A 22,567-nucleotide genomic window follows, 5' to 3' on the forward strand; every position below is an offset into this window, starting at 1 on the left:
CTCACCAATTTCCTGCACAAACGCTTCCTGAGCAAACTGCTGCTTTTATACAGCTGGGGGAAGCGCCAGTGCTTCCTTCTAGTATATGAGCCTGTTAAACCCTCTGCTAGCCAATAATCCCATACACCTGGATGTGGGTCACCTATGGAACAGCCAGGGGTAGTAGCAGCAGTAGCTGGTTACCAGCCAGCTGTCCCTGCTCGGCACGCCTGTGCGTACACCAGCTGCTATTGGTAAGGAGTAATAGACATGTAAGAAATGCGGCGTGCTGGGTACATCTGCTTTCTTCGCTGGTCAAGTAATAAGTGCACCAATAAAGGATGCACCGAGGGTCAGGGTTCCTTGTTAGAGTCTTCCATGTTTCCATTTCTCTTTAGAAATTCTGCACGTATTCTTGCAGAAGGTAACGTGGGAGAAGTTAGGTCGTAAGAGCGAGGGGAGAGAGTATTCTTCTCACAATAACATTTGGTATTATAGGATAAAAGGGTGCATTGGTTAGAGAGCACTATAATTTACAGAGTGTCCTAATCAGGATTACTGGAAGATGATTTACTGGGGAATAACAATATACAGGATCATTGTACAGCCTCCTGGATAGTTTATCACCTGGAAAATAATTTGTGATTCCATTAGTACTTATTGTGTGTCATGCCCAGTTATTGTTATCAGTAGCATAGTTTATTTGGAATTGTCCAGAACTATTACAGTAGTAATATTAGGCAATAATGATTTTATATACAGGGATTATTAATATTTTTTCACTAGCATCAGATAGAAGTCCATTTAAAAATAACAAATATTTTAAAAAGCTGTTACATACATTTGATAACATTTATCTTTACAGGTAAGATTTTTACAGTAACTCCTTACTAAACAGCGCCCCGGTTAATGTTGTTACGTCGCTGATCTATTAGAGAACATGCTCTTTTAAAGTTGCGCAATGCTCCCTTATAACACTGTTTGGCAGCTGCCTGCTTTGTCCACTGCTTTCAGGAAGAGCAGCCCATTGGAGCTAGCTGGTGGGGGCTTGGAACCAAGGTGGGCCAGCAGCCCCCCCATCAGTTCCCCTAAGTTCCCTGTGTGGCAGCTATCCAGCAGGCTATCAAGTGCAGGGCAGTTCAGGTGTCCCTCACCCCACTGCCTTGTGCTGCTCCTTTCCTCTGCCTTGGAGCTGTTCCTGGGAGCCTCCTGCTTGCTGTGCAGGATGGACGGAGGGGTGGGAAGAGGGGTACTGATATCAGCGTGTCCCCCTTCTCCTGTTCCTGCCCCCCTGTTCCTGTACCTATCTCCACACAGCCTGGCGGGGGGGACAGGTCTCAGGACAGAGGGAGCTTGCTAGCAGTAGCTGCTGTCTCAGCTTGCTGATATACATAAAAAGGCAGTGTACTTAGAGTGGGGTCAGCATACTTAAAGGTGCAATGCGTGTCTCACTCACACACACGCATGCACACACACATGGTGTGTGCCTCTGTCTCACACACACATGCACCACCCGGCACTTTGGAAAGTGGAGGGAGTGGTGCACTACAATGGGATAGCATGGGTTCATCATCACATTCAGTTTGCAGCCACTGCTATGATCTATTGTGTCTCCTCCCTTCATTTGTGCTGCCTTGTAGAGTGTGAGGCTACATTAACAACAATGTGTTAACCCTTGAGGGCTCAGCCCAGTGTTAGTTCACCATTTAGCAACAAGGCATTCCCTGGGAAATATCCCAATCTCTGATTCCACCACATCAACCAAGCTTCACTATCATCATTGCTGTATACAGTATTAAATTGTTTGTTAAAACTTTGTGTGTGTGTATGTGTGTGTGTGTGTGTGTGTCTTTTTGAAAAAAATTCCCTGGAATCTAACCCCCTCCCCATTTACATTAATTCTTATGGGGAAATTGGATTTGCTTAACATCATTCCTTTTAAACATTTTTCAGAAACACAATTACAACATTAAGTGAGGAGTTACTGTATTTAATATAATTTGTTGTTACTTGACTCAAACCTTGCCATAAACAATGAGGAAAAGACAAAACACTAGATACACCAGTCATTTGGTATTACAAAGCATTTCATGACCGAGTAAACAAAATTATGCTTCCTCCTGTCTGTTAAATAGTGATTGAGCCTAAAAGTCTATGAATTATTTGTGGAAACATTTTTATAAGAGCTTGGACCTAAATTTTAGAGATTAAAAATAGATTTGCGAAGGGAAGTTGGGAAAATGTCTTCAACAGAAAAATGAATCCAAAAGTGGAATAATCACAACATCTATCCTGTTTTTCTTGTATAAATCAGAAATAAAACAAGAACTGTAAAAAACTTGTATTTTACAGTGAGGAAAATGTTTGGAAACTTTGTGAATACATCAGAAGTTATGATCAATACCCTTTAGAAGAATTTTATGCTGTTTTCATATCCAATGAAAGAAGGATGGTAAGTTGATGAGTTGTGATATGGAACAAAGGTCAAAACAGATTCACTGTGAAGGAAAGATGAGGGTCCAGGCATATAGGTGACTTGAGTCTTGTAGCTAACCTGGGCCCCATGGTCAGACAGATACTGGAAAAGATCCTAAAAGGTGGGTCTTTTAGTTGTATATGGAAGTCTGGGCCTTGGAGTTGACATTTGGAGAAGTATCGTCTCCCTGAGGATGGCAGGGATCCCTTTGCTGCTTTCAATCAGTTGAGGAGACTGAATGGTCTGTGTGGTCCAAAATAATGTCCCCAACTAAGAGCTCAAAAAGACCAAAAGACAATCTGATAAAAGCTTAATTATTGCATCACAGATATAACACAAGCCGACTAATTTTATCATTCAGTGAAGACTGACCTAACTTGTATTAGACTGAAATCCTAGATGTTTGTTTAGTTTATTTAAAATTAGCTTCTAACTTGTAATTTTCAGATACCGCTCTGGAAGCAGCAGTCAGGATGTGGAGACGAACCTGTAGTTTGGGTAAGACATTTTATTCTACGTAGATCCTTATAGCATGCTCACTTCCCTAGTACCTCTAGCACAGGGGTCGGCAACCTTTCAGAAATGGTGTGCCGAGTCTTCATTTATTCACTCTAATTTAAGGTTTCATGTGCTGGTAATACATTAACGTTTTTAGAAGGTCTCTATCTCTATGTCTATAAACGATTGTTGTAGGTAAAGTAAATATGGTGACCAGATGTCCCGATTTTATTGGGACAGTCCTGATATTTGAGGCTTTTTCTTATATAGGTGCCTATTACCCCTCAACTCCTGTCCCAATTTTTCACACTTTCTATCTGGTCACTCTAAAAGTAAACAAGTTTTTAAAAATGTTTAAGAAGGTTCATTTAAAATTAAATTAAAATGCAGATCTTATCAGTTTAGTGCAGTAGTTCTTAACCTGGGGTGCATGCACCCCCTGGGGCAGGGCTGGTGCAAGGATATTTTACACCCTAGGTGAAACTTCCACCTTGCACGCCCCCCGCCCCCCCGTCCTTGCACATCGGTTCATTGAGGGGCAAATCCCAACAAGCCTTTATGGACCCCAGGGGCCAGCCTGCCCAGGGGCTACTCCCCAGACCAGGTTCCCCCCTCCCCGCCCCATAAACTACCCTGGAGGGTGCACAACTCCCCCCCTCCCCAAGCCCACTGCACCCCGCCTCGAGTTCACTCACTGGCTTTGCCGGGCTTGGGCCGCTGCAGCAGCTCGGCAGGGAGGAGCCGCCTTCTGGAGGCACCAGAGAGCCAGAGCGTCCTGCTTGCGGCAGCAGCGAGCCCCAGCCATGGAGGAGCTGGCGCAGTGCAGGGGGGCAGGAGTTCTGCAAAGGCAGGGGCATGGCTAGCAGGGAGCAGCTGTGCCCCCCCGCCCCTCCTGCAAAGGCTGCAGCCTAGTGCCCCCCCGGGACTCCTGCAGGCTGCAGTGGATGTATGCGGGCACCAAGCACCATGCGCCCCCCGGCTCTCCTCTCGCCTAGGGTTACCATATTTCTACAATCAAAAAAGAGGGAAGAGCCCTGCCCTAGCCCCGCCTCCATCCACTCCCTCCCACTTCTCACCCCGACTGCCCCTGTCAGAACCCCCAATCCGCCCCCCCTGCTCCTTGTCCCCTGACTGCCCCCTCCTGGGACCCCTGCCTCTAACTGGCCCCCAGAACTCCACCCTGTACCTAAGCCTCCCTGCTCCTTGTCACCTGACTGCCCCCTCCTGAGACCTCTCCCACCCTAACTGCCTTCCTAGGACCCTACCACCACCTGTCCCCTGACTGCCCCAATCCTTATCAACGCCCCTGCCCCTAGTCAGACCCCCAGGGACTCCCACGCCCCATCCAACCACTCCCTGCCCCCTGACAGGACCCCCAGAACTCCTGACCCATCCAGCCCTCCCCCTGCTCTCTGACTGGCCCCCGGGACTCCTCTTACCATGCCCATGCAGGTCAGACGCTGACTCCACATGGAGGCAAAACATGCTGCCAGGCTGCTGTGCGCACTGCCCCTCCCCTGCAGAATGCTGAGGCAGTGGGGTGGGGGAGCTGCGGGAGGGATAGCGGCAGCAGCTCACATTTCCAGGAGCCGCAGAACCTGAGTGTGGTGAGCGGAGAGCTGGGGGGTGCGTTTGCCTGCGCTGCGGCCCGATGCCTCCCCCCCGGGAGGGGCTCCTGCAGCGGATGCATGCGGGCAGCTGTCCCCATGCGCCCCCCGGCCTCCCCCTCGCTGCACTCGGGCTCTGCAGCTCCCAGAGTGTGAGGAGCTGCCGCCGCCCGTCCGCAGCAGGCTCAGGGCCCTGCGCCCTGGCGGATCACACTCCCTGGAGCTGCAGAACCCGAGCGCAGTGGTGGTGGGGGGAAGCCAGGGGGCGCACCTGCCATTGGTCTGGGGTCCCAGCCACCGGCCCCGCTCAGCCTCCTGCCGGCTTGGGGTTCCGTTCACTCAGCCGGCAGTGGGCTGAGCGGGGCCGGCGGCTGGGATGCCGGCTAGCAGCCACGTGCCAGGCAAAATCGGCTCGCGTGCCACCTTTGGCATGTGTGCCATAGGTTGCCGACCCCTGCACTAGCACATTAAGCAATAAGGGAATCAGGCCCCAACAACCTATTAGAATTCTTTGAAAGTGTCAGCAAACATATGGACAAGGGTGATCCAGTGGCTATAGCGTACCTTTCAGAAAGTCTTTTTGGTAAGGTCTCTCACCAAAGGCTCTTAAGCTAAGTAAGGAATAATTAGATAAGAGGGAATGTCCTCTCATGTATCAGTAACTTGGCCACTAAGAATGCTATTGCTTGGCTTGGCAAATAGTCAAACACTAAATAAAATAAACAGTAAATGGTTAAAAAATAGGAAACAAAAGATAGGAATAAACAGTCAGTTTTCAAGTAGAGAGAAGTAAATGTCACAGTTTCCCCAAGGATCTGTACTGGGACCAGTGCTGTTCAACATTCATAAATTTAAAAACAGTAAACAGTGAAGTGGCAAAGTTTCCAGACGATACAAAATTACGTAAGATAGTTTAAGTCCAAAGCTGACTGTGAAGAGTTACAAAAGGATCTTACAAAACTGAGTGATGGGCAAGAAAATGTCTGATGAAATTCAGCATTGATAAATGCAAAGTAATGCCACTGGAAAAATGAATCTCAACTATACAAACAAAACAATGGGGTCTAAATTAGCTATTACCAGGCATATCAGGAAAGAGATATTGGAATCATTGCGGATAGTTCTCTGAAAACATCTGCTCAATGTGCAGCATCAGTCTAAAAAAGCTAACAGAATGGTAGGAACCATTAAAAATAAGATAGATAATAAAACAGAAAATATCACAGTGCCACTATATAAATCCGATATACTCACACTTTGAATACTGTGTGTGGTTCTGGCTGCCCCATCTGAAAAAAATATATATTAGAATTGGAAGAAGTACAGAGAATGGCAACAAAAATGATTAGGGATATGAATCAGCTTCCATACGAGGAGAAAGTAAAAATACTGGGACTGTTTGGCTTTGATAAGAGATGACTAAGGGCAGGTAAGATAGAGGTAAAAAAAAATCAGGAACCGTGTAGAGAAAGTGAATAAGATTATTTACCCCTTCACATAACATATGAACAGGAATCACTTGATGAAATTAATAGTCAGCAGGTTTAAAACAAACATAAGGAAGTACTTCACACAACACACAGGCAACCTGTGGAACTCATTATCAGGGCATGTTGTGAACACTAAAATTATAACTGGGATAAAAAAAGAATAAGATAAATTCATTGAGGATGGGTCCATCAATGCTATTAGTCAAGATGGTCAGGGATGCTACCCCATGCTCTGCGTGTCCCTATCCCTCTGACTGCCAGAAGCTGGGACTAGATGACTGGGGATGGATCACTCTATGAATTGTCCTGTTCTGTTCACTCCATTTGAAGCATTTGGCCGCAGCCACTGTCAGAAGCCAGGATACTGGATTAAATGGACCATTGGTTTGATCCAGCATGATCATTGTTAGAAAAGCACACGAGATGTTGTTAAGAACCTAAGGCCAGGTCTACACTACAGACTTGTACTGATATAACTACATCACTCAGGAGTGTGAAAAATCACGTCTGAGTGACATAGTTATATTGACCTTATCCCTGGTGTAAATAGCGCTATGTCAGTGAGTGAGCTTCTCCCGTTGACATAGCTACTGCCTCTCACTGAGGTGGATTAACTACGCTGACGGGATTCTCTCATTGGCATAGGAGTATCTTCACTTACGCACTCCAGCTGTGCAGCTGCGCCACTGCAGCATTTTACCACAAGATATACTGAGGCCAAGAGCCTAGTTGGATCCAAAAAAGTATAGATATTTACATGGATAATGAAAATATCAACATATATAGTACATGGGATGGAAAAACATGAGGGTTATACAGCTTCCTGTGTCAGGGCATATGCCCTGTGGGACGGTATTAAGGGAAAATTTCCTTTTTGGACATAATTATCACTGAACTTTTCTCTGAATTGTCCAGTACTGGAGCGTTAGTCCAGTTTTGGTGCAGCAATCTTATATTCTAGTAAGTGAAGGTTAAGATGCACTTTCAGTATAAATGCCCTATTCAGGTACCTATAACTTTATTTTTTTAAAAAAACTGGCACATGCCATCTCCGACTGGGAGTGAATTGTTTGGGAAAGTCAGAAAAAACCTGTCTGAGCCATTTTAATTATATCATTGCAAGACCCATTCTCCACCCTGCCCCCAACTGTAACTCAAAAATAACTTAGTTTAAAAACAAACCAACTTTACAAATAATTAGTTTTGAATGAGATCTAAGTGGTATGAGAAGGAAGGCAGAAAAGGGACAGAGAAGGCCATTACAGATTTTAAATGTTTCCTATCAAAATGTATTGAATTCAAAATTTTTTGGTAGACAATGCAACTAGAAATGCAAACTTGCATAAGTTATATCGGGTTTCCCTGTTCTCATTGTCACTATTCCATCCCTTTTAAATTTTGTTGTTTCACACAGCTCCAGTTCCAGCATGTGTATTAGTATTGCAAAATAATTTGCCTAAGATTTTTTGTCATTTCTTGCTCTAAACAGCTAGCCTTGTTTAGCACTGAAAATGTCATAAGAAAGCTCCTCAAACTCTTTCCATAAGTAGATTTTGTATTCACTTTACTAGGTTACAGTTAATTGTGATTAACTGTACAAAATGAGTAATCAAACACAGCATTAAAATTACTTGCTAATCACTTCGCAAAGAGGCAATTTCTTGTCTTTTATCTGTGCCAGCTTTTGGTTGGGATTGAGATGAATACAAAGGACATGTTATCCAATTCAAATATTTTATTGTATTAGGATGTAGAAATTAAGGAGATATCTGTATTATTTTATATGGTTCCCTGGTTGAGATTCTGTCTGACTGCCTAGAGCTAAATTGAACTGGGCAGGGAGGTGTTAGGGGGCAGCAAACAGGAAATGAAACTGACAAAGATAAGGTATCTCTAGGGAGAATACCAAAGGACCTTAACAGAAGGAATGGGTGAGCTATTTATTGAAAATTCCTTACCTCCCTGTGACCAGAAACATGACAGTCCTGCTTTTTCAAGGCCAGAGACCAAGACCAAAAGAACACTAAGGTCCAGATCCTCAAAGGTATTTAGATTTCTAATTCCCACTGAAATCAGTGAATCTGGGCCTAAGCAATTACAACCCCTAGCCTAGAGAAAAGGGGAGGGGGGAGGAGCAGGCAGCAGCTGCTTGGGGAGACAAAACTTATTTTGGTGGTGTATTCAACAGGGCTCTGGAACTAAGGGCTTGGCTACATTAGAAATTTCAAAGCGCTGCCCCGGCAGTGCTTTGAAGTGTGAGTGTAGTCAGAGCCGCAGCACTGGGAGAGAGCTCTTCCAGCGCTGCTTGTAAACCACATCCCTTACGGGTGTAGGGTGCACACTGACACTTTACAGCGCTGCATCTTGCAGCGCTCAGGGGCGTGTTTTTTCACACCCCTGAGTGCGAAAGTTGCAGCGCTGTAAAGTGCCAATGTAGCCAAACCCTAAGGCAGGGGCTCTTCAGGCTGTGCCTGAGGCAGCTCTGCAGCCTAAGCTTGAGAGAGGTAATGACTTGCAGGCAAACTTTGGGTGTGCAGGACTGTTATAGGTTTAAATTTTTTCTCCCTGTGTGTTGTGTACCTTTGGGTGAATGGACACAAGCTGTTTGGAGTCACTTTAATCAGCCCTGGGTCACAGGTATACAAAGGGCATGGCTACACTTACATTTTTGCAGCGCTGGTAGTTACAGCTGTGGTCGTACAGCTGTGTAGGGCCAGCGCTGCAGTGTGTCCACACTGACAGCGACCAGCGCTGCAGTGTGGCCACATTTGCAGCATTTGCAGCGCTGTTGGGAGTGGTGCATTGTGGGCAGCTATCCCAGCGTTCAAGTGGCTGCAACGTGCTTTTCAAAAGAGGGGGGTGGGGTGGAGTGTGACAGGGAGCGTCGGGGAGACAGAGAGAGCGGATTTTTGGAACAGACACTGTGACAACTCCCTGCCTTGCAAGTTCAAAAGCGGGGGGTGGGGTGGAGTGTGACAGGGAGCGTCGGGGAGACAGAGAGAGCGGATTTTTGGAACAGACACTGTGACAGCTCCCTGCCTTGCAAGTTCAAAAGCGGGGGGTGGGGTGGAGTGTGACAGGGAGCGTCGGGGAGACAGAGAGAGCGGATTTTTGGAGCAGACACTGTGAGCTCCCTGCCTTGCAAATTCTGGCCATTTCCCCCACCCCTCTCTCAATCACTCTTAAATGTAAAAAGGCTTCAGACCAGATAAGCAGCTTCTCCGACGGACTCCCTCCCCTCCCCCCGCCATGCTGTTTGTCTCCTCAAGCAAACAGCTGTGAACATTCCAAAGCCTTGGCTCGCTCGCTCGCTGCAGCAAAGAGCAGCTGTGTTTGTTTTTTAGATAAGTAGCTCCGGGGAGTACCTTCCGGTTTGTTGTATACAGGAATTGTGGGATACCTCCTAATACCCTGGAGGCCAATAACAGCGCTGGTGAGTGTCCACACCTGATGAGCAGCGCTGGATTCGCTACACCCGTAGCGGACCAGGTGTACAGCCAGCGCTGCAGGAAGGGAGTTGCAGCGCTGGCTGAGCTCTGTAAGTGTGGACACCTGGTAAGTTGCAGCGCTGTAACCCCCTCACCAGCGCTGCAACTTGCAAGTGTAGCCAAGCCCAAAGAGAAGTGGCTTGCTGGTTCCAGTTGCAGTTGGCTCTGTCGTGTTGTTACAGCTGAAAACAGGCAGGCTGCTATCCTGGGATCCAGTCAGAGTGGTAGAATTGAGGGCCAGAGAGAGGTGAAGGCAGTGAAACGTGCAGCCTTTCAGGAGTGCAACTCCGGTGAAAAGAGGGTATAAAGCACTGTTTGCCCTGTACCTCTGGCAGGATGGTTAAAGTAGATGGCATTTCACCCTGGTAATCCAGGCTAAAGTGGGATTCCACTTGGAAAGAGTATCCACTGGATAGACTGGGGAGAGATCAGAGTTGCAGCTCATTTCTGCGCCATCATTTATGGGTTATGATTTGGGGGTGATTTCTGTCCCCTTTTTCCTAATATCTCTGAGGTTTCTCTATGACCATTTACAACTGTCAAGTTAATTGTCAATGACCTTTACTCCTAGGATTACCATGTTATTTTACTTCACGTTGCAAGTGGAGACCAGAACTTCATTTATGATCTTGACACAGTGTTGCCATTTCCGTGTCCATTTGACACTTACATTCAGGAGTCTTTTAAATCAGATGATATTCTTCTTCCAGGATTTAGAAGGTGAGAAAATTAAAACAAATGTGGTACAGAATATTTTACAAAAGCCAAGCCCCAACAATTGATTCAGTTGATATTTTTCTTGGTATGCGTAGTCACCTACGTATAATCTGTTACTGTGCAGGAAATTAAACATACCACACTGCTCTTCTAATGAATGATCCTAACCTTAAAGGTACAATCATTCATCCATCAATAAAACTTTCTATTTCCTTGCATTACTTCCTGTTAGTCATTCAGCTACTTGACACTATTAATATACCACTAAACTATATGAATTTGATTTAAAGGGCAGGAACAGGCTCTGGGTTAGTAATGTCTGATACAGTATTACATGATTCCATCACTTAGCACATTCTTGAATTATATGTTTGTTTAGAAAAATCAGACTGATTCAAGCAGATTTGTATCTGAAGACATTTGCTTCTGACCGATCTCACATGAAAGATGCCAGTGGACACTGGCAGAAGCCTCCTCCTTCCTACCCTTGCATTGAAACTGCAGGTAAATAGCATGCCACACCCAAAACAAAAAAAATCCTGTTCCTTTTGAGTCGAGGAAATGAAACAAAATAAAGCCAAAGATATTTATGCTTCTATAATATACTGTGAAAGCACTGCCACCTTTCCTTTCAAGACAAAGTGCTTTATTACTTCATCAGAAAAAAATATGAACTCGCATCTTGCATATACCTATGGGATTATATAATCAACACTGTTTCTGGCATTTATCAAACATTAACTAGCATCACAACATCTTGTGTGAGGTGGGCAAGTAAGCATTAATGTCCCCTCATTAGGAACTGATGCAGAGAGGATAAAGTGACTTGTTCATAGTCACAGAGTGATTCTCTGATAGATTTGGGATTGGAATTTCAGAATTCCTGGGTCTCAGACTTGTATTCAGATTGTGCCTCTCATATCCAAGTCAGTCTTCACAAGAAGAAAGCAAATGTCCCTGTGATCCACAGGGCTGAGTTAAGATAACCCAGGACTGTAGGCACATCCCACATGTTGGCCCCATGCTATGGCCATGCCTCTCCTTGGGGTGGCACAGGTATCAGAGTTAAGAAGAATGGGACAGTTCACACCTCTCAGAACTAATGTTTTAGGTTTGTCTGACAACCAGATGGGCTTCAGTTACACTTGGGTTACATTTTCAAGCTTTTCCTTACATGCAGGATAGAAACATAATTTAAAAAGAGAACCAAGGTTCTGACCTCATCTTGGGACTCCAGGAGCTGGGGCTTTATGAATAAGCCTATAGTGCCTACACTTTAATTTGGCCCTGGGGCTCAAAAAGGACGGTGGGTGGTTTTTTGTTTTTAAAAGATCATTCAGGCCCCAATTCAGGAAAGCACTTAAGCATGTGCAGATGTTCATCCCTAGTCAGGATGGCACTTAAGCACATGCGTAAGTCCCATTGTCTTCCGTGGGGCTTGGCATTTAAGCATGTACTTATCTTGAGTAGGAATACTTTATTGAATCGTGTCCCATCAGGCTTGATCCTACAGGCTGCTGAGCCCTCTGGCCCCGCTCCAGCGAAGCACTTACGCACATGCTTAAAATTAAGCACATGAGTAGCCCTGTTGCAGTCAGGGGGATTACTCATCTGTTTAAAGTTAAGCACATGCTTAAGTAGTTTGGTCCTGAACATTCTGACTCTGATCTAGTAAACACTTGATATTTTTCCTTTTTTTGTTTTGTTTCCATTCCCTTCCTCTCTTCTTAAGTATGTGCTATCCTGATACTTTCTTCTTTCCTTTCCTTGTTCAGCTAGGTTCAGTTTCTTCTCCAGCCTTATTCCTTTATTCACTTGAGATTTTCATATACATATGTATTTGTACCTCAACAGCTACCTAAGGTTCTTAAGCTTGACTTCAGTGGAACTACTCATGTGCTTAAAGTTAGGGACATGCCTAACTACCTTGCTGAAGAGAGGCCACAGTCACCAATGATTCAACCCTAAAGCTCAGTGTCACTCCTGTAAATCACTAAAGTTCCACACATAATTTGTTAGAGTTCACTGTTGCTCAAAGTTTGCGCTTAGACGATGGAAGTGGGACAAGAAACTGAATTCCTTTGCTGCTAGTCAAACAGTAGGTGGCACTCTTCCCTCAGTCAGTAGTGAACTAATATTTCAGCACTGTGTTAGAGGGGAACTGTTCTAGTGAAGGGGTCTTTTTTCCCCCAAATGGGATAGAAAACTGAGGGGTTTGACCTCCTGTGATCAGTAAAGACCTTATGGGCGTTCGCCCCAGTGTCCTGACCAAATTCCAGTTCAGGTAACTACATTCTCCTGCAGCTTCATTCAGTTAGATATAGTATTTCACTTTCTTCATTAAATTGCTAACACGTTTCACTCTAGCATTTACTGCATTTCAGTGGTTGGCAAAGTAGTTCCTGCTTATTGTTTTATATCAGTTTATTTATAAGACACCTTACCTGTTTTTCTACTTTTGTATTAGTGTATTCTTTTTCATAATTTAGAGTAGTTGATTTCCTTACGGCTAGTAAAAAGATAATTAAAAAGTCACAGAGAAGATCTTTTTATATTAGTACTGTTTGCTGCATGCTCTATATTTTCCCTTAGGATGTTACTAAAGTGAGCACCTTATATCTTTTAAAATATATTTAAAACATTGATACATTTCTAAATATATCAGTATTTCTAAAGCACTTGTCACCATAATAGCTAGGAATTATTTACACTTTATTAAAGATCAACATAGTTTTGTTGCTCTGCTCCTACAAAATATTTGTATTTTTCAATATTTAATTACATTACAGCTCCTTTCATTTTGAAGGATTCAAAAGCTTTTATAAAACTTGAAAAAGACAGGAATTTGTTTTTTCTGGTACTGAAATGTTTCCACTTTAACTGCCTAATGGCTCATAGCATTTCAGAACAGGAAGTGACAAAGAACGTCAAATGGAAATGACAGTGGAAATGTAGATACAGTTATCCAGTTTGACTAGGCCAGGATACTGGGACTACCACCACCACTTTTACGGAAAATGACATGGGATTTTTAATGATACCAAGTGGTCAGGAGTTGTTTTCCATCTCCTCTGAATAGTGGCACAGTGCCTTTACCCAGTGAAAAAAGAACAGGAGTACTTGTGGCACCTTAGAGACTAACAAATTTATTTGAGCATAAGCTTTTGTGGGCTACAGCCCTCTTCATCAGATGCATAGAATGGAACATATAGTAAGAAGATATATATAATACATACAGAGAACAGGAAAAGAGAGTTGGTATTGCAACTTCCGCAAGAGGCTAATTAATTAAGATGAGCTATTATCAGCAGGAAGAAAAAAAAAACTTTTGTAGTGATAATTAAGATGGCCTATTCCAGACAGTTGACAAGAAGGTGTGAGGATACTTAACATGGGGAAATAGATTCAATCTGCGTAATGACCCAGCCACTCCCAGTCTCTATTCAAGCCCAAGTTAAGGGTACAGTATCTAGTTTACCTAATGAGGCATTGGTTCAATAATGACTCATAAGGCAGAGGACTGCCTACAGCCATTACCAATATGACTTCCTGTACCATTTGCAAGATTGTCAACTTTAATGATTTTATCACAAGCCTCATGATATTTCCGTTACAGCCCCAGCTTAATTAATTACAGTTGGAATCAGGAGATTGTATGAGAATCTCATCTTCAATTTTTAAAAGTTAAAGTTTCTAATCCTGATAGTTACCTAACTGCAGAGTCTCTTCTGCTGCTGCTCTGATCATGTCTCCAGAGCCTCCCTTTTCTTGAATCTCAGTACTTGGCTTCCAGTAGTCTATATGCTGCACAGTCAAACTTCCCACTTTCAAAGTGTAACTTTTGAATGGACTAGAGTTTACTTCACTGCTTTTCTCCTAATGCCTAAAAACAACTGCCATAGAAAAAGCACATGGAAACCCAGAATTCAGTCATTGAGGATTTTCAACAAGGATTGCACAGGGTCAACCTCCCAACAATCAAGTCCAAAAGAAAAGGAGTGAATTTAATTCTTAAGTATCAAATTTATAAAATCTTATTATAAAGAAACATAATAATAACTTAATTTCTACAACATTACATGGTTGTTTTAAAATCCACATCCATTAGTTTCACAGTTATACATAAAAAAAGCAAACACATCAAACAGATCAGTCCCCACAGAAATACAGTGAGAAGATACTCAAAGAGTTCCCAAAATCTTAGGTTGAGTTCTCCTGTCTCAGTTATAGTCTTTGATCACCAAAATTTATACAGTCTGCTGTGTCAAAATTAACATCTTCCCTCCACTTGCTTGTAGAAGTGTTCAAATGGAATCCATGCACATTCTTCCTCCTCCTCTGCTGAAATCACTCAAGTAGGTATATAGATTTTAAAATAAATCCATTAAAAGAAAAATACAAAACTGAGAATAGCAAAATATAAATGACTCTTTACTCATGATCACATTTAAATAAGAGAAAAACAGGTCCATCATAGTAGTTGAGAGAATTTGAATAAAAAAACAGTTTGGCTAAAATCAAGCAATATTCCAAGCATACAATTAAAATGAAGGAAATTAGTTTTCCCTCTCAATTTCTCCTCTCTTTAATTAACTCTGCCAGGGCTTCCCTGTTGGAGAGTTAAAAATATCACTAACCTAAATGCTTCACAGATAGGAGCAGAAAGCAGGCTGTTTTACTCTGTGGCTCAGCTACATCAATTCTATTGAGCATATCCAAAACTATCACACCCAATTCCAGAAACTTCTGAGTGTTGAGTGCTAATTGTACATCTGCCTATCAACAATGACTCATTCCTACCCACTCCCCATAGATCCCTTAACGAGATATCCCTATGAAGCACGTGGGTTACAAAAACACCCAACATCTCCTTTATAGCCCACGTCTAGGCTCCTTGGAAAATCACAGTCTGTCTTTTCTCTGTAACTAGTATAAGGATGTACAGCACTTTGCATCCAATGCCTGTAAATACCTGGAATAGCTCTAGCATGGGGTTGTTAAATCTGGAATAAGATCTTTAGTTCTGGTTCAGCTGAATCATTGCAGTCTACCCACTATGGACAGAAACCACAGGCACTGCAGCTATATCAGTTACTAACTCCATCCCACAGTGCATGGCCTAGTATTTGGAAACTATCCATAAGCCCCAGCTCATAGCAAGAGTGTCAGGCATAATGGACAACGTGCCTGAAGAGTCCCAGAATGCCTGGGCATGGCTGCAGTAATAAAATATGTTGTGCATGGCTCTACTAAAATGGTTCTGTCAGAAGAAGTGTTGCTATGTGGTTAGGCAGAAACAAGCAAATCAAACAGCCATTTCATTTAATCAGTGTCTCAGCAACAGTTTCCATCTTTAGGGCATGGTCCTGCTCCTAAATAGGACTGGGTCCAGAGCATAAACACAATTTGTCTTTTCTCACCCCTGCTTTCTTCTATGCCACCCCCAATGCCTGGAAGAGCCTTTCTACTTGCTCTCACTCCAGTCCCTTCTGAAAAACCACCTGGGTTGTCAGCAATAACATCTGCACTCTGTTCTTGTGTGTTAGCTCTCCTGTTCCACTTTAGGCCTTAGAACCTCAGATGAAGGACTTTGTCTGGATTATGATGATATCTTTTGCCCAGCAGTTTTTTAAAGTTGTACGGCACTGTAAACTTATTGCACAATATAGATTTAAAACAAATAGCTCTAATAATAAGAAAGAGGAAATTTCATCAGAATGCAGGGCTTCCTTGTTAATAAAAATAATTGAGAGGCCTGATTGCATATCTTGCAAATGGCATATCTTGCAATGCAAAGAAAACCAGCTGTCATGGAGCTTCAGTGCCATCTATTGACTAATCCATGAAACAGCGTTGATCACTGTTGACTTGGAAGTTCTGTCCTGCTTTTTAAAAGAAAAAAAATCCCTTAATTAAAATTGTTTGTTTTTATAGGCTACCCAAGACCTTGCTGGTCATCTAAGTTTAGGAGAGTCTTTTTACTCCCCTAAAAGAGTATATGGTAGCACCCTTTCACGTTGCTTACAGCTGCACCTGTGTTCCCTTGTTTAAAACTACTTTCTCTCTCCCGTCCCCCATCACTCTCTTCCTTCTCACCCCCAAAGTTTGTAACTCAACTTCTAAAATGTCCCTCTGGGCTTGTTTATCATGTAAGGAACACTTTTTAAATAATTATTTTGCTGTCACTACGCATAGACCCTACAATAGGCTGGAATGAAAAGTGGAGTTGGAGGAGGGGCTATGGGAACTGTGATTAGATGGATCCAAGGGGCTGTAACACGTTGTGTAAGACATCCATACCAGACTGAATGCACCTGATCTTATCTGATCTTGGAAATTAAAGAGTACCAGGCCTGGCTAGTACTTGGATGGAGACAAACTGCGAATCCCAGTTGCTATAGGCAGTGCATAGTGCGTGCAGAGGGGCAGAAGCTGATATTCCAGCCTAGAGACTGAATAGTACCTGCATGGGTTGGATTATGGGTGGGCTGCAGCCCTACCTTGCCGTTGAGTGGTTTCTGTCCTCCCTAAATCCCTTGTGCACTGCACCAGTATAAGCCTAATTACTTGGGCTTTATGCAGCTGAAGTGAATTTTACCCTGAATACTGTACTTGTAGATCTATCAGTTAAACAACAGTAGGCTTTGGCTCTGACATATCTAAATAATCCATGTTTTAAAAAAGCATAAATACAGCAGTAAGGCACTACACTAAATACACTAGGGCTATTTCTATGCTACAGCGGCAGATAGCACCGTAGTGTAGATACTACCAACAGTGACAGAAGGGGTTTTTGTGTCATAGACTTTAAAGACAGAAGGGACCATTGTGATTATCCTGCACACTGCAGACTACAGAACCTCACCCAGCCACTCCTGTAATAGACCCCTAACCTCTGGCTGAGTTACTGAAGTTCTCAAATCATGATTTAAAGATGTCAAGTTATAGAGAATTCACCATTTACACTAGTTTAAACCCGCAAGTGACCCATGCGCCAATTCTGCAGAGGAAGGCAAAAAATCCCTAGTGTCTCTGCCAATCTGACCTGGAGAAAATTCCTTCCTGACCCCAAAATATGGCGATGAATTAGATCCTAAGCTTGTGGGCAAGACCACCAAACAGACACCTGGGGAAGAATTATCTGGAGTAACTCAGACCCTTCCCCATCTATGTCCCATCACCAGCCATAGGAGATATTTGCTGCTAGCTGTCACAGATCAGCTACATGCCATTGTAGGCAGTCTCATCAAACTACTACTCCATAAAATTATCAAGCTCAGTCTTGAAGCCAGTTAGGTTTTTTGCCCCCATTTCTCCTGTTGGAAGGCTGTTCCAGAGCTTTTTAACTAGTTCCTTATCTACCTTTCAATTCTCATATTAATCCCCCGTCTTCTCAAATTTTACACATAATTTTCCATGTGGAACTGTATCAAATGCCTTATGAAATCCAGGTAGATTAGATCTACTGCATTTCTTTTGTGTAAAAAAACCAGTTATCTTCTCAAAAAAGGAGATCAGGTTAGTCTGGCATGGTGTACCTTTTGTGAAACCATGTTGTATTTTATTCCAATTACTGTTCACCTCTATGTGCGTAACTACTTTCTCTTTCAAAATTTTTTCCAAGGCCTCGCACACAATTGAGGTCAAGCTAACAGGCCAATAGTTCCCCAGATCACTTTTATTTCCCCGTCTTAAAAATAGGAACTATATTTGCAATTCTCGAGTCATAGGGTACGACCCCCGAGTTTACAGGTTCATTAAAAATCCTTGCTATTGGACTGGCAATTTCATGTGCCAGTTCCTTTAATATTCTTGGATGGAGATTATCTGGAGCCCCCAATTTAATCCCATTAAGATGTTTGAGTTTGACTTACACCTCAGATGTGGTAATTTCTACCTCCGTATCCTTGTTCCCATTTGCCACCTTGTCACTACCTCTAAGCTCTTCATTAGCCTTATTAAAAACTAAGGTAAAGTATTTGTTTAGGTGTTGGGCCATGCCTAGTGTAATGGGGCAAGGCCAGATGGCTACAGTAAAGTACTGAGAAACAGGTATGTTAGCCTATTGGCATCCCAGGGGTGGGCGGGCGAAGCCCGCCCACTTCTAAAGGACCTCCCCCCAGCCTAAGGGGAGGATCCACAGGGCTAGAACACCAAGTGATTCCGGGGGACAACGAATGAAAAAAAACGAATGAAACCACAGCGATCAGGAAAGTGAGGGTCAGAGGCTAACTAACGGGAACCGGTTGGGGACACGAGGAGGAACCCCGACAACGGCCCACTTGCTCGTCAATAGGCGTCAGGGAGCAGCGGACGCCGACCGAGAACTCCGCCCGGATGGGACGTGAACAGACGGGTCTAGGAACGGAAATAGGCCCTACTGTCCGCAGTAAGTCCCGTTTGGCCAACCTCCTTATCTCCCTAGGTAGTTGCTAGATGGCTAGGTTTGGCCAGTGCCAGAGGCATTTGGTTGAGAAGGAGATCCCGCGTACTTTCGGTGGATAGCACGGATGGTGGAGAACTGCATAGATAAGGAGGGAACAAAGTGCAACCAGAATCGTATAAAGTAGTCAGGAGGAGCCGCGACCGGTGGTAGCAACGCTGGCGCCCCCTCCAGTACCGACGTTGCGCCAGGTCTCCTTCACCGCAGAATGTAGGCCATAGTGGGTCGGAGGGCGTGACCCGGCCGCTCACCGTCGCAGTAGCGGATTTAACATCCCCAGCGTGATTACACCTCTGTGGGGCAGCGGCCACCGGGGCTTTCTCCTCGAGGGTGGCAGGGGTCGCCATTTGGTATTCGGGGCCGGGACGGCATATTTGGGGGGGTGATAGGACAGTTGTGGAGCACCAGTGTCAGTGTTTCCGTGGTGCGCGGTCTGGAACAGACGGTTGAGCATCATGTGCGCGGCTTGCGAGAGATGGTGGGGGCGTTGGGTCCACGGGCGGCCTCCTAAATATGGGTCCATGGTGCCCGGATGATGCGCAGGGTGGGCGGGGCGTGCCCGTCTGCCGGCGGGTAAGTGAGCAAGCATGGGCCCGGCCTCACTCTGAGTACGGCGCTGAGGGTCTGGAGTAGCCCATGCGCCGGTGTGGTGAGATGCGAGCGTCAGGGATCCAGTCCAATCTCCTGAGGCGTGTGTGCCTCCCTTCGAGAGGTCTCCGGACCCTGGTGACTTCCCACGCGGGGGGTGATGCCGGCCGCGGGACTCACGCATGCGGGTGTCAACAGGGCAGAGTTTTCTGGCATACGCTTGGTGAGGAGCAAGGGAAGATCACTGAGGTGAACAAATCCGCCAATAAGCGCAGGACCCACCAAGGTGGAGGAGGAACTTTGTCACACTAGATTATCTTTAATCTCCAACCCATCCTCAGTGTTTAGTAGTCTCACTTCTTCTTTCCTTGTTTTCTTTTTATTTATATGGCTATAAAACTATTGGTTTTGATTCCCTTTGCAATGTCCAACTCTGCTTGGCTTTTGGCAGTTCTCATTTTATCCCTTTATCACTTTCTAACCTCCAAGAGGTAGCGTTCCTTGCTGATCCATCCCACCTTCCATTCCTTGTAGGCTTTCTGCTTTGAGATGCTCGTTCATCTAGGTTGGTCTGCAACCTTTCCCTATGATTTTTTCCCTGATGCTTGGGATGCAGACTTTGGATAGTTTCTGCAACTTTGACTTAAAGTAATTCCAAGCCTACTCCACATTCAGATCCTTGAGTTCTTTGGTCCAATCCACTTCTCTAACTAATTCCCTTAATTTTTTAAAGTTTGCCCTTTTGAAATCAAGGACCGTAGCTGCAGATCTATTTTTGTTTATCCTTCCATTTAGTGTAAACTGAATTGGCTCGTGATCACCCAAACCAAGCTTGTCCTCTACAACCAGTTCTTCTGTGAGGTCCTCACTACTCACCAATACCAAATCTAAAATGGAATCACTTCTTGTTGGTTCAGCAACTATTTGGTTAAGAAATCTGTCACCTATTACATTCAGGAAAATCTGGGCCCTACTATTATTAGTAGGACTTGTCCTCCGATCTATATCTAGTAAGTTAAAGTTTCCCATAATCACACAATTCCCAGTAGTATTTATTTAATTAAAACATTAAAGAGGTCTCTATCCATATTTAAATTGGATCTTGGGGGTCTGTAGAATACCCCAAGCACTATCCCTCTAGTAGCTTTCCTCCAGCGTAATTTTGGCCCAAATAGACTCTGTCTTATCCATTTCATCACTTCTAATTTGCTTACAGTCTACCTCATTATTAGTATACAATGCTACACCATCACCTTTACTTCTCTCCTGAACATCACATATCCTTCAATACCTCTACTCCAGTCATGGCTACTATTTTACCATGTTTCTGTTATCCCTATATCTGGTTTCACTTAAGAACATAACTTCATGCACCAGTAGTTATAGTTCCTCCATTTTGTTATGCAGGCTTCTTGCATTGGTGTACAAACATCTTAATTTTTGCTGCTTTGCTTCGCCCACAGTCCTCGCCCTATTATGTACTGTCATTCCACTGCCAGTGTCGCCTACTTAACTGTTAGCTTCATTGGTATCGGTGCTATCTTTTCTCTTAAGGTCCATTCTCCTACCCACTGCTGTTCCTTTCTCCATTGCTGTATTCTTTCTTTCTTGATTTTCCTCACTCTCCATGTTAAAATCAGACATGGAGATTACACAAACATCTCCCAACTGTTTCCCCCAAGTTATCATGGCTCAGAATTTAGGGGTTGAACCAAAGAACTTCAAAATCATTGGGAGTCTTTCAAATGAGTTCATGGGACCTGATGAAGTCCATTAATTGTTTTCCTAGTTGGGGCACTATCTCGAAGCTGATCAGCATCTCATAGGAAGTGATCAGCACCTTCTAATTCCTACTAATTGCTACGTCCCTGATCTAATGCCCCATTGAAGTCAATGGAAAAGCTTCTGTTGACTCCAATGGGCTTTGGATCAGGCCCTTAAATAGGAGCAAGGTCTCACAGGACCTTGCAGGGTCAGGCTCCTCTTGAATAGAGAGATGCTGTAGGACCTGTAGTTTTTACTATAGCAGTCCTTTTTTTAATTCTCTAGTTTTGGTCACCTTTTATCCCACACCAGAACTCCGTGTCATGATATAAGTGCCCTCTGGCACTGCTGCAAATCTCTATTGTTTTCCTACATACTCTTTAATGCTGGTCAGGTAACGAAATTATTGACATGGACCGATAGGGACCAGAGACAAATGCTACATCCTGAAAACAGGAAATGAAGACTCTGAAGGTATCTTACAATTTGCCAGTAGTGTTTTCCCTATTCAGTGGCTTTTCATGAGAGGGAAGAAGCTCTTGACATGAGCTCTTTGCTGGTATGTATGTGTATATTAATCTCTACATCAAAACAGGTTTCTGTCTGCATTTGATTGACCAATAATGTTCATGCATTCCTGTGCTAAATAGATGCCTTATCTAGGACTCTAATATACTCTATTTGTGCTCCTTATCTAGATTCCAAGATGAACCTGGACGATTTTATCAGTATGAATCCCAAGGTGGGATGGGGCTTAGTATTTCTGCTACCTGACTTTGTAGAGCGGTACGGCAGACGGAGCTGATTTCAGGTTCACTTTGAAAAGACAGTGATGTAAACAAAGGACAAATCAGTTCATCAGCTTCCCTTTTTTGTTTTGTTGTGGTTGCTCTTGTCATTCTATTTATAAATTGGTTTGTTTCTATGAAATGTATTGGTTTGTCAAATACAAGAATTGAACAAAAATGCAATGAACTGAATAAAATACTTTATTTTGACTATATAACAAGAGTTAAAACTTATATAATGGATCAGACTAATTCTACAGCATCTGTATTGACCCTACTACACTTAAACTTCAATCTGTCAGATGAGATTACTGGACCCCAGTCCTGCAGCTACATTCTTACAGATAGAAACTTTTGCCTGTGTGGAGCCCGTTGACTTCAGTGAGAATCTGAGCAATGTAAGGATCTGCCTGCATGGATCCAACTGCAGGATCAAGGCGTTAGATATGAGTGCATTCAATATTTTCTTCAGAATATACAAAGTTTAAAAAAATCAACTTGGAAATACACCACAACGATTTCTCTCTCATCAGTCCAGAACAGATGTTTAGATCCATATAGAGAATGATGGATATTAGAGACGATCCCTGTTAACCATTACAGAATAAATAATCTGCCTATTCCTGTAGCTCTTATAAAAATGTCACTCTGTTGAGATAAAGGGCAAGGAACATTTTCATTCAGCATAATACTTATTTGAAGTCTGACAGCATTTCATCAACATTTCCA

General features: G+C 43.6%; 1 protein-coding gene across 1 annotated transcript; it reads left to right on the forward strand.

Moving 5' to 3' along the window:
* On the forward strand, positions 1 to 22,053 carry NTAQ1 (N-terminal glutamine amidase 1). Its single transcript, XM_032803518.2, has 6 exons — positions 1 to 233; positions 2,332 to 2,431; positions 2,903 to 2,953; positions 10,110 to 10,258; positions 10,635 to 10,759; positions 21,749 to 22,053. Exons 1-6 carry the CDS (start codon positions 145 to 147, stop codon positions 21,853 to 21,855), a joined length of 621 nt encoding a protein of 206 aa, XP_032659409.1. The 5' UTR covers positions 1 to 144; the 3' UTR covers positions 21,856 to 22,053.
* Positions 22,054 to 22,567: the final 514 nt, after the last annotated feature.

Source organism: Chelonoidis abingdonii, chromosome 2, assembly GCF_003597395.2.
Source record: "Chelonoidis abingdonii isolate Lonesome George chromosome 2, CheloAbing_2.0, whole genome shotgun sequence".
NCBI classification, from domain to species: domain Eukaryota; kingdom Metazoa; phylum Chordata; order Testudines; family Testudinidae; genus Chelonoidis; species Chelonoidis abingdonii.

Bases quoted from the DNA above. Each gene is read 5' to 3' on its own strand.
- NTAQ1 (XM_032803518.2), top strand. From the start codon at position 145: ATGGAACAGCCAGGGGTAGTAGCAGCAGTAGCTGGTTACCAGCCAGCT. The intron at 234-2,331 runs GTAAGGAGTAAT...TGTATTTTACAG, and splicing joins GCGTACACCAGCTGCTATTG to TGAGGAAAATGTTTGGAAAC. The intron at 10,259-10,634 runs GTGAGAAAATTA...ATGTTTGTTTAG, and splicing joins CTTCTTCCAGGATTTAGAAG to AAAAATCAGACTGATTCAAG.